The sequence below is a fragment of the Glycine soja genome, chromosome 13, assembly GCF_004193775.1.
Source record: "Glycine soja cultivar W05 chromosome 13, ASM419377v2, whole genome shotgun sequence".
Classification (NCBI taxonomy): Eukaryota; Viridiplantae; Streptophyta; class Magnoliopsida; order Fabales; family Fabaceae; genus Glycine; species Glycine soja.
Window position 1 is genome coordinate 14168315 of NC_041014.1, and position 18253 is coordinate 14186567.

At 32.7% G+C, this 18253-nt stretch overlaps 1 protein-coding gene across 1 annotated transcript; it reads right to left on the reverse strand.

Moving 5' to 3' along the window:
- Nucleotides 1-15383: 15383 nt before the first annotated feature.
- LOC114382466 (allene oxide cyclase, chloroplastic-like) lies at nt 15384-17760 on the reverse strand. Its single transcript, XM_028341912.1, has 3 exons — nt 17389-17760; nt 17114-17235; nt 15384-16352 (listed from the first exon to the last, which is right to left on the reverse strand). The coding sequence occupies exons 1-3, from the start codon at nt 17624-17626 to the stop codon at nt 15951-15953; spliced, it is 762 nt and encodes a 253-aa protein (XP_028197713.1). The 5' UTR covers nt 17627-17760; the 3' UTR covers nt 15384-15950.
- Between the last annotated feature and the right edge of the window lie 493 nt (nt 17761-18253).

Below are 18253 nucleotides of genomic sequence, written 5' to 3' on the forward strand. Positions count from 1 at the left end.
AAATAATTTTGATCAGTAAAGAAACAATGATTAACATTTGCAAATAAAAATTTTGAGATTAATGTAAATATAATTTTTTTAGTATAAATCATTATTAGAAATTTAGCACTTTAAAAATTATTTATTTTATTTTCTATGTAAATACATTTAAAAATAAGAATATTTCATATAAAATTTGATGCATATATGAACCTTAATTTTTTTAGATGGCCCTCCCTAATATTTTATCGTGGCTCCATCCCTGATTTTTACCACCTTTTTCACAAAAACTTTTCCACAGGAGGATCGAGAATCCAACTTTTTCAATTAGGGGAAAATTTTAATTATATAAAAAGAATATATTACCTCCTTTTTTTTTCAAATACAAATCATCTTCCGTGTCAGGGTTTATCTATATCAAAAAAATTCAATCTCTGCTGTTTTTGCACTCATTACTTTTTTCGTGATTCTACCTTTCTTAAATTTTGGAATTTGTAAAAAATCTCTCTTTACCTTTATCTTTTTTTAAATGTATACTCCAAAACTACGTACTTTATCTCATTATTATCTAAGTAGAAAATCTCCCTTTATTATATAACTTTATCTCATTATTTATTATTTTTATCTTTTACTTGATTTTGTAATTGTTAAATAATCTCAAAAATTCTTATAAAAAGTTCAGTGGGATGTAGTGGGTGATTCTTTCTTTAACCTCATCAAGAGTATTTTTGCAAATCCATCTAAAGTAGGAAAACTCAATGATACTCTTATTGTCCTTATCCCAAGGTTGATTAGTGGTGAACATGAAACATTTCATACCCATAAGCTTTTGTGATGTCTCATATAAAAGGGTGACCAAAATTCTCTTTGCTAGACTCATAAAAGTGATGGAAGAGCTTGTAGATCCTTGCCAATGCTTAACTTTATCCATAATAGATAATTTGGGAGAATATTATTATTTCTCAAGAAATCAATGACTCCATGAAGTTGAAGAAAGGGCACATAGTGTGGATGACAATCAAGGTGGATCTCGAGAAAGCCTATGATAGACTAAAGTAGAATTTTGTGGTTAATACTTTCAGAGATATTGGATTCCTAAAAATTTGTAAATATCATTAGATTTTGTATTTCTACGCCTTCCTTCCAGGTGCTTTGAAATGGTGAGACTCTTCAGAAATTCCTCCCCTCTAGAGGAGTGTGTCAAGGAGATCCAATTTCCCCATATTTATTTTTACTTTTGTATTAAGAGACTCTTTCATCTCATAAAGTATACATTGGAGTAGAATATATGGAAGCCTATTCAGCTTTCTAAGGGTGACCCAGAGCTCTCCAACCTAGCATATGCATATGATCTCTTTTTTGTGGAAGCATCTTCAGATTAAGCGGAGGTGGTGAGTAATGTGCTTGGAATGTTTTGTAATACCTCAGGTCAAAAAGTGAATGTGGAGAAAACAAAAATATTTTTGTTGAGTCAAAGGATGTTTACGTTTGAAAGACAAATCAAAATCCTTAATTATTTTGATAAAATGCAAACAAATAAAAGGGGAAAATATTGTGTAATATACGTCTGATATCCTTTCAATATTTGCGTCTGATGTTTTCAGACAATAGGAAAATAGGTTATGATTTGTCACTACATATGGTACAATATTTAATACTTTATTTATTACTCTATGTTTGAGATTTTGTCTATAGAAACATTCTCCTAAGATATGTTAAATCCTAGAAAGACTAAATGAAGTCAAGATCTGATTTGTCATCAAAAGACGAGCTCTGCTATTCATGTGACAACCTACTGCAATTTCTCGTACACGCAAACTTTAAAGAAAGAGTTCTCCACATGAGGAAAGGACATGCATTAAATGCACCCCAACGAACCTTTTTCTATCAGACGAAGACCAAAGGAAGATCTACACATTATGAGACAACGGATACCTAAAGACAAAGGCCTATATATATCAAAAGCTATTGAAGACTGAAGAAGTTCATTTTTCTGCACATATTTTCTCTCACTCTTCTTCTTCAACAAGACTTTCTATATTTTCTTGTAAGATTAGAAAAGGCTCTCAAAACACCTTGAACATCCTGAGAGAAAAAGACTAAGTGTTTAGATTGTTTATGCGTCTGTAAAACAATTTCTTGTTAGTTTGTGAGCAATCCTCAACCACAAATCTTATTTGATTTGGTTAGATCCAACAATGGCTTGGTAAAACAAAGAATATTAGGTGTTGATCAAACTTGGAGTAGAGTTTGATTTGTAAGAGCTAGAAGTGGTCATGACATAATACTTGTAACTCATGAAAAGTTAGTGGAATTTGGTGGTTACCAAGAACTAGATATAGTCTCAGTAGTAGAGACGAACTAGTATAAATCTTGTGTGTTTGTTTATCTTGTGTCTTTTCTCTGCCTTTAACTAACCTCAGTTTGAATCATGTTTTAATCATTTTAGGATAGACAACCTTTTCACAAATTCATTTTTCTCATCATCTGAAGAGTTTCTATAATAGAGATTGTTACTCTTTCTTACAAAGTTATTCTTATAGATGAAAAACCTTGCTAGTTTTAAAAAGTTTTCAACAATTACGATAAATTACAATTCAACCCCTCCACTTCTTGTGATATTTGCATTTACAATTTTTCTCTAATAATGTGCATTGGCATCTCAGAGATGAAATAGTGCAAAAGTTGAGTTATCATAGGACAACAGACCTTGGCAAATATCTAGGGTCCCTTTCCACCATGATAGAGTCTCTAAGCAGAATCATCAATTTATTGTTGATAAAGTGAATCAATGCCTGAGCACTTAGAAGGCATCTGAATTATCCTTAGTAGGTAAAGTAACTCTTACTAAGGTTATTATACAAGCCTTACCTACCTATGTGATGCAGACCACTACCCTCCCTTCCTCAGTGTGTGCAGAGATTGATAAAAAATGTCATGATTTTGTCTATGTCATATAGAAAATTCTAAAGCAATGCACTAGCGTAGTTAGGATTCTATATGCACTCCAAAACAAAAAATGGTGGTTTTGGGCTTAGGAAGGCAAGCCTTATGAATTAAGCTCTTCTAATGAAGTTGGGGTGGAGATTATGCATGGGACCCAATGATCTATGGGTTAAAGTTGTTGGTGTGAAATACAAGTGTCTGGATGATGCTATGCCTAGGATTGATCAAACTAGGCACAATACCAATTTATGGAGAGGAATCACTGAGTGTTGGAATACCATAGAGATGAATTTTATGTAGGGAGTTCATAATGGAAGAACTATTCAATGCTGGGAAGACCACTAAGTTCTGGGCCACAAAAGTCTCATTTAATATCGTAGTGCTCATTTCAGAATTGATGAGAATTTTCCAGTTTGCTTCCTTATGGACAAGACTGATGATTGAGACATGAACAGACTTGGTCTTGAGTTACCTACAGACATTGTGAATTGCATCACTAGAATGAAGGCCCTTTGTAGTTTGAACTAGGCTGACTTTGTAGAGTGGAAAATTCGGTATATAGTAATTTTTCTACAAATGAGGTTTATGCTTTGCTATCAAAGGCTGAGGAATTGGAGGGCAACCACCTTTTCAAGAGCATTTGGAAATGGGCAGGACTTTAACACATCAAGTTTCACTTATGGAAGATTGGGCAACAAGTTCTTCCCACAAATGAGCTTAATTTGTGTTCACCGCCATATGGCTCGCATTGATACTTGTCCACTATGTAATGAGGAAACTGAAAGTTTGGAGCATGCTCTTAAGGATTGCAAATGGACGAAACATGTGTGGATGACATTTAATATCCATAATAATTCCTTATTCTTTCAAAGTGAAATTATTAATTGGCTTCATGTGAATATTGTTAAACAATTGGCTTCAATAACTTAAGAGGAGAGTGAATTAAGTTTCAAAATTTTTCCCTAACAAATTTTAGTTCTCTCTTTAAAAGATATGTGTAGACTTAATATGCAGAAAATGAAGCAATGAACAATTTATTTGATGCTCTTTAAATGTGCAACATAAAATTAAACTGCAATAATGTAAATGAGATTAGGGAAGAGAGAATGCAAATTTAGTTTATACTGGTTCGGCCACTTCCTGTGCCTACGTTCAATCATCAAGCAATCCACTTGAAATTTCCACTATCCTTGTAAATTCCTTTACAACTTCTAAACTACTTAGGGATAAATTTCTATTGTGTTTAGAAAAACTTACAAATCAAGAGACCCATAACCTCTTGATTACAACAACAGTTTGCTTTTGAAGTACAAAAGATTTTTTTTCTCTCTTTTAAGAGAAGAATAATACAACTTGAAGAACTTAGAAGAATCCTTATTTGTTTTGCAAGTGTTTGGCCAAAAGTTTGCTTTTGAGAGAATAAGACGATGAAGTTCTGAAAAACTCTCAAGATTTTCAAATAGAAGTCACATATTTATAGGTCTTTGGTGGCTTTTCAAACTCTCATGAAATGATGTGACTTTTCAAAGTTATTTTTGAAATTTTCTCACTGGTAATCGATTACACAGTTAATTATTAAGGAGTCATGTCTTTTCAGTTTGAATTTCAAAAAATTTCGTTACTAGTAATTGATTACACAAAGGTGGTAATCGATTACAGCCTTTAAATTTCAAATTCAAACTTTCTGAAAGCTTTGCAAAATTAATTTTTGATTCTGGTAATCGATTACAGCTTCTGGCAATCGATTACCAGAGAGAAATATACTATTTTAGAAGGTGTAAAAACACTTAAAACTTTTTTATAAGAAATTTTGAAAATATAAGCATTTAAGGTCAAACCTTTACAATCTTTTAAGAGATTCTTTTAACAAATAATGGACTGTCATGAATCCTTTCTCTTGACTTGAACTTGTAGTAAACTTTGAATTTCTTCAATCTTTGGCATCATCAAAACCTTCATTCAGCATATGCAATCACAAATATTTGTAGTAGTAAACCTATTTTTGATACTACATGGAGCATTGTTTTTGGTGTGATTCTTGTTCGTGTTTGGTGAAGACGAAATGAATTCATTTTTCAAAATAAATGGACAAGTTCAGAAGGTGTTGTTGGGAGTGTTTTGGCCCTAATTAAAGATATTATTAGGAGTATGGATTTCCATAAGATATTATCTCCTGATGTCTATCATGATAATAGTGTTAATTAATCATGGAGGAAGGAAGACGATGGCTGAAGAGTGTGCTATTTTGAACTGTGGTGGAGCTTACCTTCATAGAGCTTTTTTAGTTGCTTGTGGAGTTATGATACGTAACCATGATCATGAATTCATTTTTTATTTTTCAAGGAGACTTGGGCATTGTTCTGTGTTAGAGGTTGAGTTATGGGCTATTCTCCATGGTTTGAATGTGGCTTTCGATGCTGATGAAGCTAAGGGTCGAATTGGATAGCATGGATGTTGTTAGACAATTCGAAGCTGGTGTGTTTTTCGAAAACCAATATGTTGATCTTTTTGCTGAGATTTCCAATACCAAAGCCTAGTTCGAGTGTCGAATCGTGTATATTCTTAAGGAGCAAAACAAGATGGCAGATGCCTTTGCCAAAGCTGGGTTCAATTTAAATTCTAATAATTGCTTTTATAGTAGCATGCCTCACTTTTTTAGCAACTCATCTATGCAGGATGATGATGTAGTTAACTCATTTTTTAGTATTAATTAATTGTGTCTTGGGCCTTTCTTGTCCAGGTAATTCAATAATTTATGAATTCAATAATTTCTTTTGTGATTGTATATATTTTAACACATGGCAATTCACCTTTTATACCCATAAAATTATTATAAGGCTAAAATATATTTTTTGTTCTTGTAAAATCACCAAAGTACGATTTTCGTCCTTGTAAATTTTTTATTTATTTTTCATCCTCGTAAAATTAAAATATGAGTAAATAATCACTTTTGTCCCTTAATGTATAATTCACTAATAAATGCGTTCCTGAAATATGAAAATATAAAATTTAGTCCCTGAAAGTGTAAAAAGTGCGACAAATATATCCGGTCGTTAACTTCCGTATGTCACTGTTAATAAAATAGCCTATATGGCACAAATGGACAAATTTGTCAACGTGGTCATCTCTAATTGCCAGTATAGAGACATATTTGTCATAATATTTTTTTACTTTTCGTCTTCCCACTCCGCTGACAATAGATACATCTCTGAAAAATGAAAATGTAAAATTTAGTCCCCGAAAATATAAAAAGTGCAACAAATATATCCGGAGGTTAATAATAGATTGTGAATAATTATTATAATTTGTGAAAAAATTTATAATGTTTGCGACAAAATTTTGGGAGAGCTACATCACACCGGTAAGTGTCTGCTTCTGTTATATAATTTTTAAGTTTCATCAACGGTCAAGACATGTATAAAATATTACCAATGAAAGTGAATTTTTATTGTTTTAGCAAACTCTTCTTACTTTTCTTCAACTACAAAAAAATCAATCACTTGGTTGTTAACTCTTGAATAAATGCTATCAACATAGAAAAAAATAAATTTCACTATAAAACGATAAGAAAATCATTGTTTCTGTTTAATCAAACACTATTTATTTAATTGTTTTTTTTATAATTTTTTCATAATAAAATGTCAATGTCTATTAGTATATGCAATAACATCAAATTACAAATTATAATAAAATTTTGTTGAGTTTTAATTTTTTTTAAATCATACACAATTATTGTTTATTAACTGATCATTTAAAAAATCATAACCTTAAAAAAATCATTCCAAAGGAGGTGAGTGTTTTTTACAAATTAAAAGTGTCATTGCAATTGCAATTTTTCCTAAAAATTATTCATGGACCTAATTTAACTATAATGCTTTACAATAAATATTTTTTTTACTTGAACATTTCATCAAACATAAGAGTGTAAAAAAATTATTTATAGTTTATAAAAAGAGTACTCTTTTTTCTTCTAGATTCAATTTAATTTACGAGGTTGCTAAAGAAAAATATGTCACACTCATTATAATTTTTTTTTCAAATTATAATAATTAGACATAATCTACTATTAACATTTGAATATATTTGTCACACTTTTACACTTTCAGAGACTAAATTTAGTATTTTCGTCTTTCAAAGACGCATTTGTCAGCAGAAGACAAAAAGCCAAAAAATTTAATAACGGTGACGGATGGAAAGTTGAGGGCTAAATATATTTATCTTATTTTTTACACGGAGATTAAATTTTGTATTTAATTTCATCTTTCAAGAATACATTTGTCAACAAATTACACATACAAAAATAAAAATAACTATTTACCCTAAAATTATACTATTTTTTAACCAGAGTTAACCTGATTCTACGTGTTAGTCTCTCATTGTTGCAATTAGTAACTACTATCTTCTTATGCTCCAAAAAAAATCATAACAAATTTAGGCATCCATCCTAACAACATCAGCACTAAAAAGCCCAAATCAATAATACATCAAGTCCTACATCAACGTATACCAAATCCTTTGCAGCGCAAAAATTCACTATATAGGCAAATTGTTCAAGATAATGGAACCGTGAGCAACGTTGGCGGCGGAGTGCTTGACTTGATAGAGAGCGGAGCAATAGTGAGGGTTCATAGTGGCAGCGTCAACGTGCGTTCATAGTAGATAAACTTCCATTTTGATGAAAACTCTTTGAGATTGTCACCACCGAGGGTCGTGCTGATTCCACAATGCTCCATGTGCTCGACGTCATCGACGAACACGAGCATAAACTATTCACGTCTTTTCTAACTTGGAGCGCCAAAAAGATTTCAAATATAGACCGTGGGGGAGGCATTGATTTGTTCTTCATCTCTTTGCGGTGTATGGGGGTTGCGACTCGCGGGAGAGAAATCGACAAAGGAAGCTAAGGGGTTTGGGAGAAAGACTAGGAAGAGGGATTTGGAAATTTTGGGGGGTTTAAACAATAAGGGAGTGGAGTGTCACTTAAGAGAGAGAGAGGATCACATGCAGGTATCAGAATCAATCAAATCTAACTCTAAGTAAAAAAGTAGTATATTTTAATTTTATGAGAATAAAAAATAAATAAATAAATTTATAGGGATAAAAATTATACTTTAGTATTTTATAATTATCTTATAATGTAGTGATGATTATAAAAATATTGTCGCGTGAAAAACTAACTGATTGAATCAGTTAATGCTCCAACACAACTCCAAAATAAAAAGTCAAAGTGATTGATATTGAGAAGGAAACTTTGTTTCTCAAAAATGGATGTTTATCAATTAATACAAATTATTCGAGTTGTGGGATTAGTGGTTAACAAAAGACAAAATCAGGACCAATCTATTGAGCCTACATCTTACCAAGGATCCTCAATCTCCTCCACTTGTGAAATTAGAACCACTCCCACTTTTGTTCCTAATCCACTACCCCTGTCACTACCAAACTCATCATCAATTTCACGGCTTGGTGGAACATGTTCAAGCCATTCTTTTTATCCGTGGTAAATTAATTATTCATGATAAATTTATAGCACTCTAAAAATGGTAATCCAATATGTTAAAAGATGTTTCCATTTTATTTAGTTATCATTTGTAAATTGAGTTTTTATTTAAAGGGAAATCCTTGGTGAAGATCGAAGTGGAACTTGGAGGATATCTCTCTCTTATTTTTTGTTCTTTCTATCCAGAAACCGCAACACAACACCAATATTTAAAACCTTGACTTTATTGCCAGGATCCACCCGAGGCAGTTTTTATTTTTATTTTTTTTACCAACAAACAAAATATGTATTATAAACCGCACAAGAAGTGCATAAATGTATATGGGTCAATTTCTATTACAGTACCAATGAAATAAATAAATAAATAAACCATTGCAAATAAAGCACGACGCACTCCAATAGAGCACATGAATCTTAGTATATACAGCATGCATCTATAACTGCATATGGGAAGATACATGATAACAGACAAGAACTTGGCAAAAAAAAAAAAACACAAAGTGTGCCTTTTTTCTCCATATCAAAGCATGGTGATAGATCATGAGGGGAGAAAAACAAGAAGGGAAAAACGCATACCAGAGATTTAGTTGAGAGAAAATCGCAGCACCAAAGACCCAGAACTCTGCATTTGGTAAAATAGTGAATGTATTAAAACTAGAAACAGAAGGAATGGATTGAGAGGGAGAAGCAAACCTGACCACCCACGATGGCGATGGAGTGAACTGCTTCCCAGAGAGTAGGCATTGTGAGGGCTGGAAAAAAAATTGAGTGAAAGCATTGTGAGGGTTTAGAGTGCTTACACGGAATTCTTATCCTAGTAACAAAACACTTTGGACTTTGGAGGGATAATTTTAGTTTTTGTATTTTTTTATAGGATAATTGATTATTTTGATTTTATATAAATCGGTGAGAATTTAATCTTTTAAAAATAATGAAAATTCAAATTGCTGTAAGTATTTTTTCAAAAATAAAAATTTTTCACGTACTAAAATTAAATAAAAAATAAAGATTATCTATCAAAATAAAAAAATAACCTTTTCAAAAATAACAAATTATCCTGTACTACAATCAAACAAAAATTAAAGGTTAGGTATCAAAACTAAAACATCAAAATAAGTATCAAAAAGTTATTTAATCCTTAAAAAAAATAATTATCATCACCATTGCACTTCATGAATTCTTGGTTCCCTCACAAATAAAGGTTAATTATTATCTGTCATTTTCCATATGATATGCACATCAACTTATTCATTTAATGTCTCTACTATGTTGTGTTTGTTCATTTCAATTCATACAAATTCCACCTCAACTCACCCTCTTCTTCCACTATGATGGCATTCTTCATGATGTCGTTTCCAATTCACATATGGGCAATGACGATAAAATAGGTACCAAAATTAAAATTTTATTTTACATATATACTGAAAACTTTTTTTAAATATATAAGAATCAAAAAGAGATACCAGAATTTACAGTCGCTCACACATTCTTGATACTAAAAAAGTTATTTAAGTCATAAAATATTATATTGAGAAACTTTAATTAATTTTTATGTAAATGTTATTTAAGTCATAAAATAATTATTATCACCATTGCAATTCGTCCCATTTTTTTCTCTTTTTTGACGTGATACTCCTTTCTCACAAATAAAGGTTAATTATTATCGTCATTGCCCATATGATATGCTCCTTAACTTATTCATTTAATATCTCTACTATGTTGTGTTTGTTCATTTCAATTCATACAAATTCCACTTCAACTCACGATCTACTTCCACTATGACGGCATTCTCCATGATGTCGTTTCCAATTCACTTGTCAAAATTGGATGCTTGTAGTTACTTAACCACAAGATTCATGGCCTTTGCTATTGAGATTGCCATTAGAATCTTTCAAGTGTTGCTCAAGTAGTTTTGGGGTTTGAGGAGTATCAGCTGGAGAAAGAGAAAAAAAGAAAATAATCAATAAATTTTGTGGTGCAATGATGATGATAATGAAACTTTTTAATATTTTAGGCTTAAATAATTTTTTGGTACTTATAAGATCGGGGTGTTTGGATTTTGGTATCTAACTTTTATTTTTGTTTCATTTTAATATGTGATAAAATTTTATTTTTAAAAAAGGTTATTTTTGTTTAATTTTGGTATCTAACAAATTTTTATTTTTGAAAAATGGTATTTGCTATATAAATGACAGTTGTTGAGTCAACAATTTTAAAATGACTTGGATTTGCTAACCAAGCGCTCTATGAGCCAAGTTAGAAGCTGATTAACGTCAGATAGTAGAATCAAACATAAAAATATGTGAGGTACTAAAATTGGAAAAAAAAAAATAGGTACCAAAATTAAAATTTTATTTTACATACTGAAAACTTTTTTAAAATATGTAAGAATCAAAAAGAGATACCAGAATTTACACTGACTCACATTCTTGATACTAAAAAAGTTATTTAAGTCATGAAATATTATATTGAGAAATTTTAATTAATTTTTATGTAGATGTTCTTAAAACTGCTTTTTTGCGTGGAAATTAAATTCTCGTGGTGCCCTCGTTATTTTCTAAAGGAAAATAAATAAATAAGCAGAAGGATAGAGAGAATGGAGTGAGGAAAAAGAAATTAGAGAAAAAGAGGTTGGAGAGAATTGGGCTGGGAAGGATTAATTCAAATCTTCATGCATGTGGGTATATCTTAAAAAAGGGAGTTGCTACGTGCACCCAGCATTATTGCTGGGGCACCCAGCAAACAGTGAAGTGGCGAAACTGCCCTTCAGCAATTATTCTTCCGGAAGAAGGTTCTTCCGGAAAGTTTCCGGAAATAATTTTTTCCGGAAAGTTTCCGGAAGAACCTTCTTCCGGAAGAATAATTTGTGTCTTCCGGAAAAACTCACAGACAATTTCCGGAAGAACGTCATCCGGAATGTTTCCGGAAGAAGCTTCTTCCGGAAGAATTCCAGTGTCTTCCGGAAGAAGCTTCTTCCGGAAGACTTCCGGAAGAAGCTTCTTCCGGAAGTTATTTTTTTTTTTAATGCGTACGTAATGACGATTTTGCCCTTGTGTAAATTTCTTTAAATTAACGTCTTCAGGCTGTGTTTTACTGCGCTTTCTTTCTTTCTTCTTCTGTTTGCTTTGTTTCTTCTTCCGTTTGCTTTGTTTCTTCTTCCGTTTGCTGTTGTTTCGGTGGTGGTCCCTTCAACAGTCTGTTGGTGGTCCAGTGAAGTGAAGTATTTAAAGATTTGGTGGTCCCGTGTTCCGTATTTGAAGTTTTATTAGTGGCTGTTGTTCCTATTTTGTCGGAGGTACGCGTTTATTTCGTTTTCCGGTTAGCTTTTAGAGAAGAAAAACAGTAAAAAATGTATCCGGAAGAAATTTTAGGCACAGAAGGAGGAAGGTCCGGAATGACCACTTCCGGATGAAGGTCGTCCGGAAGTTACGAAGGCCAATTCCGGAAGAAGTGCTTCCGGAAACTATTTCCGGAAGACCTTCTTCCGGAATTGGGCTTCTTAACTTCCGGAAGAAGGTCTTCCGGAAGTTACGAAGCCCAATTCCGGAAGAAGTGCTTCCGGAAGTAGTTTCCGGAAGAACTTCTTCCGGAATTGGGCTTCTTAACTTCCGGATGAAGGTCTTCCGGAAGTTAAGAAGCCCAATTCTGGAAGAAGTTCTTCCGGAAACTACTTCCGGAAGCACTTCTTCCGGAATTGGGCTTCGTAACTTCCGGAAGAACTTCTTCCGGAATGTTAAATTATTACTAATTTATTAATTTCTGTTTTATAATTTTTTTAATTTCTGTTTTATAATTTTTTTAATTTCTGTTTTATATATATTTCTGTTAGTTAATAATGAATTATTGGTTTAATTAGGTATAATGATATATATTGTGGATTATAATTTTTTTTGTTTTATAATGGTATATATATTTCTGTTTTATAATTTTTTTTTATTTCTGGTTTATATATGTTGTGGATTATTGATTTAATTAGGTATAATGGTATAATATTAAATGATTTAGGTAACTTAAATGTATAATGGTACAAAAATGTTTTATTAGTTGTTTATTATAGTGATAAGTTTAGTTTAAGTAAATAATGTAGTTATAAATTTAGAATATAGTGATAATTTTAATATAGTCGTGTATGATGCATATGTCCTATTAATATGTTTGTTATTTAAGGTGTAGTAAATTTTTGGATGTGGTTATATGATAATTTGAATGTACTTGTGTATGATGCATATGTCCTTAAGATGGACGAAGATCAATGGAGGTATGACTTTGCGATGTCACACGAAGTTGATATGGATTATGATTATGATAATCAAGAAGAATGTGGAGTGAATGAACGACATGTCGATTGTTCAAATGCTTTTAATACATCTCAGGTAATCATAGATAATTTGAGTCATTGGTTGAATTGATGGTTTGTACGAAAATTAATGTGTTAGGGTTGCGTTGTAGGTAAAATACTTCATTTATAATAAAATAAACTAATTAATTATAAAAAATTAGTATTTTTATAAAACTTCCAAAACACACAACTTTAATTATAAAAATAGACAACTTCATTTTTAAAGAAAAAACACTAATTTAAAAAAAAACAATAAACAAAAACAAACACAACTACTTTTATAAAAAAAAATTAATTTACAAATTAATATTTAGTAAAAATACACAATTTAAATTATAAAAAAAATATGACATCAAAAACCCAAACTTCATTGTTCATAAAATCTAAAAAACAAAATAACCAAAATAAATAAAATAATTCATTTAAAAAAAACAAAACAATTTCTGTTTAAAAAAAATTTAAAAAAAAAAACACAAAAAAAAAATAAAAAAACCACTTCCGGAAGAAGTGGTTCTTCTGGAAATACTCCGGAAGAAGGGTTCTTCCGTAAAGGTCTTCCGGAAGTTTGAAACTTCTTCCGGAAGTGCGAGTCTTCCGGAATTCTTCCGGATGAACCACTTCTTCCGGAAAGTTCCCGGAAGACGTTTTCCGGAAGTCTTCCGGAAGAAGTGTTCTTCCGGAAGACGTTTGGTTACTTCCGGAAGAACACTTCTTCCGGAAACTTTCCGGAAAACGTTCTTCCGGAACTTCCGGAAGAACCCCTAAGGGGTCTTCCGGAAGACTCCTCCGTCAGCGATTTCTGCCATTTTTTCCGGCGTCCTCTCGTCTTCTCCCCTCTCGTCTTCTACCCTAGGTTTCGTCTTCTACCCTAAGGTTCCACTAACCTAACGTTACACTAACCTACCCTAATGTAGTGCATAACAAAACCAAAGCTAAGAAGAAGGCCACCTACCTCGAAGCAAATGGGTCCAAGGGCTGTCGGAGAAGCTCGCGGAGAAGAAGCTTGTCGGGGAAGAGAGAAGAGAAGAAGCTTTTTGCGGAAGAGCCACAGTGAGAAAAAGAGAGAATGCTTCCGGGAAGAAAAGAAATGCTTTTTATATTTTTAACTGAAGGGCAAAATTGACCTTTCATTGAATTGCTGGGTGCACCAGCAATATTGCTGGGTGCACCTAGCATATCCCCTTAAAAAATTAAAGTCAGACAAACCCAAATGAGATAGATAGATAGAAGAACATGGCAACATGGTACCCCGTGCAATTAATATGTTGCGGTCATACATACAATATCCATTTTGCTTACTTTGTCAATCATTTTAACTTAGTCTTCGATTCTCATTGCACATGTGAATGTCACAAGAATACAAAATTAGAAACTAAACTTTGACGAACGCATTCAGAATGTTTCATATGAAACAATGACCAAGAGCAAAATTGAGTAGGAAATTTCTTGTATAATTGCTTTAAGGATTAAGAAAACACTTGGATCCTCTCCAATTGGCTACATTATACAACGAGAGAGAAACCCATCAAACCGTTGACATATAAGAGTAGCATCAAAGACAGCCCTTTAATGAAAGTTGGGAAGACAAACAAGGGTATCACATTATAATTTAAAGATTCAAAAGAAAGGAGTGATCCCTTCTGTCATTAAAAGTTCATTAAACAAAAATATGAATGTAGTCAACTTATTATAAATGAAAAAGTTCCACTAAAATAATTTGGATCAAGGATGTGAAAACAGAGGAAGAGACAAAAGCAAATATCAACATGGAATGGCCTAGATTAAAAAAAAATCTGAATGACACAAAAATATCATCAGTTTGCAACTATTGTTAGTGCTATAATTGTTACCAACATGTGCCATATTACATTAATTGTATATTTGATTTACTAGATCGGCCAGAGAGAGGCTGAGATATAATGCATTAATCAAACATGAACTGAACTCCTCCCCGGTATCAATAGTAAAAAGCAAATGCATATTTGCTTGATTTGATATTGGGGCAAAAACATGTGCTTCTTTGCAAATAATCTTATTCACATGGGGACTGAAATTTAATTTACAAAAGCTTGCCATTCATCCAATCTCATTATTCATAATCATTAATATTACTGTATATCAATGGACAACTTAGTTACTTCATGCACTACAATGGGTAGCAGAAGTTGGCATTCAGAACGTTGTTTAAAAGTTAGACTGCAAAGTTGTCGTTGATTGAATCTTGTCAAACTCTACTGGTTTATCAAATTTTCATGTTTTATTGTCAAAATGTAGAATTTTTATTTGCTCCATTCCAACTCAGTGATGAGTTATGTTAAAAGACAAATGAATCATATCACTCATTTCTTAATTAGGACATCAAGATTATATATTAGCACTTATGTTTTTTAGCATATACCAAGTTGTATTTACTTCCTTATTTTGAATGAAATGAGTTTATATATAAAAAAAATTGAGTATATATAGTAGCGTGGCAGCACTTGATATTAGCACTTAGGTTTTACACATTAGCATTCACGATATATCTAGATATTAATTAACTAATGACAATATTCTCACATACCAAACTACTCGGCATTCAATGTGTCATAAAAAAACAAGTCCAACGAGGCCAAGACAAACTAAAAAATTCACGAGATCTTTCATAAAATTAAGCCATGTAATTCAGTAAGCTCAACAATAATTGCTCGTGCAACACTATCTTGAATATGTGGCCTACCACCACTAAAATACAGTAATGGCTTCTATAAACTCCCATCTCTCCACCACTACAAAACCCAACCTCACTTGTCACTTTCATTATTGAACAACAAAAAACTCTTCTACTACCTGAGACATCTTGACCCACATTTACTACATAAATAAATTTCAACACAAGTAACAGGTGGTTAAATTGTGAACTTGTTGCAAGGGTCTCCAAACTAAGTCAACAATGAAGAGAATTAAAAAAAAAAATAACAGGAGAAAACTTACCACTTTCTAATTTCTGCTGTTCTCCAATCAAAATGAAGTTTCAATTCACTTCGGCAATCCGAATAATCCTTTAATGAAAACTTTTATTATGTAAATTGTCGAAATAAAACTCTAATTCTAACCAGAAAACAACACGAACAACACCTAAGAAACTGTATCCGAGTTTCTTCCTTAAAAAAGAAACAAAAGAAAAATGTCGATCCTCATTGTTCCTCAGTCAGTAAAGCCAGCAATAACAGCATGTGGTTCACAGGCCTTGGCAGATGGGCTGGGCTCAATAGCTGGGCTGGGCTCAACAGGCTGGGAAAGAAGCTCCTGAGGCAAGTCCTTGATGCCCTTAAGATAAAATGTGTAGAATAGTTTAAAGGGGAACACAATTTGATGCAGCTTGACCTGACCATAAGCCCCTTCAAAGATGCCAGATCCACCAGTCACAGCAAGATAAGTGTCCTCATAGGTCAGGTATGAACCCTGCACTGAAATGTGACCGTAGTCCCCAAAGTAGAAGCTGTAGATTGCCTCATACCTATCTCCCTTCTTCTCGGCTTTGTTTTGGATCAAGACACAGATTCCAGCAGTTATCCCCACCCTCTTTTGCAAACATCCAGAATACAACTGCATGATCCAAAATAAATATAAAAAAAACCAATACCAAAAAGATACACAAAATTGAAGAATTAAACAAGCAAAACCTGAACTGAACAAGATTTAGTTTAGTCAATTTTTCACACATTTGTGCAGTTATAAAATCAACTTGGTGGTTAAAGGGAGAAGAACAGGGAGGAAGAGGCCATGGTTCGAATCATCTCACTAACAAAAACTAACAAACTAACAAGCATTTGCCCATAAAAAAATAATTCACACATTCAAGCAATTAGTACATTTGTAACGGTTGAATGAAGATCAAACGACTCAGATTTTGAATGCTGTTGTTTTAAATCTGATTTACTAAGTGCAGTGGATACTTCCACACATTCACACAATTAGAATATTAGTAACAGTTAGATGTAAAATCGGACAACTCAGATTCTGAATGTTTATTTTAAGTCTGATTTACTAAATTACAAATATGAATCACCTAATTTTTTATCCTATGGTTCAAGTTACTAAATGTGTGAATATGTGGAAAAATGAAAAGAGGGAATCCAAATTCAGGCATGAACACCCTTTTACTTTAGTTAAAGCAAACGACAAAAAAAGGTGACTTTTTAGCTTAAACCCAAGACTGGAATTTTAAATTAAATATAATAAGGTGAAATGAAAAAAGAAAATACAAAAAGTTATGCTTTCACTACTAATAAAAGTTCATATGTAAAATGAACAAAGGCTCATAAAATTTGCAGGTAGTATTAAACAAAGACCAAAAAGTAACATACCTTGTTGCTGAAGGGGACTAGATCACCAAGGGAATTGACAGTTTTCTGGCTCAATCTAAGATAAGCAGGGCTTCCACGATCTCTCTCATTGATCTCATACACACTCAGTTCTTGGACTTTGGCTGCAAGATCAAGCATAAAACCAGAAGGGTCAGCACAGAATCAAGCAAGTCCCACAGATCTTCAATGTGGGGTAGAGATAATTAACATTAGAACATCAGAACAACAGAATAACAAAGATTGAAAAAACTAAGGGACAGTTTTGGCACATGTACCTGAATCAGAAGATGGCTCAGCCTGGCTTCTACAAGTGAAAGACTTGTGGGGTAGTGAAAGGTGAGGATGTGGGGAAGAGGTGTTGAGTTTGAGAGTTCTGGGGAGAGATGAGTTTGTTGAAGTAAATGGTAAGAGGGTTGTGGTGGATGAGGTGGTGAGTGATGATCTTGTGGTGGTAACAGGTTTCACAGAGAAAGAGGAGATGGTTCTCAAAGCAAAGGTTGGGGATGATGCCATTATTGGGGATGATGGTGCTACTACTGTCTGTTTAGAATGTGGTGAGAGAAAGTGAATAACGATGAGGTGAGTTGTTTTTGAGTGCTATGAAGAAAAGTGAAGGTGGCAGGGTGTTAAAGACTTGGAAATGGTGTGTATATATAGAGAAAGGAGATACTAAAAGTGGAAAGAAAAATATTCATTTATTATAAAAAAAATTGTTATTATCTAATATCTATTGGTAATTAATTTCCAATCCAAAAATCTGATTGATAAATTTCTCAAATATGATTTTAACATATATAAGATTTAAATTTATTATAAATTTATAGTGCTATGATAAGTGGGGCAGTGGGGCCACTGAGAGAATGAGTGGACGGTTGCAGATTGAGAGTGAGAGAGGAAGTGTGAAATCATGAATCATGTTGCGGAAGTGGAACCTTCGTTTCTCCGCAAAAAGAGAGAAAAAAGAAAAAAGAGAATTGAAATTGAAACGTGAAGAATGCTAGAGTCAAGAGTCTAACTGGTCAATTAGAAAGAGTGGACGGTCTAACTACTGCTTTTCTTGAAATTCTCCGCGTTTCTATGTGATGCTTTGATTTCATTGGAAGAATGATAATTCTATCAGCGTGTTTGGATTCTGATTCG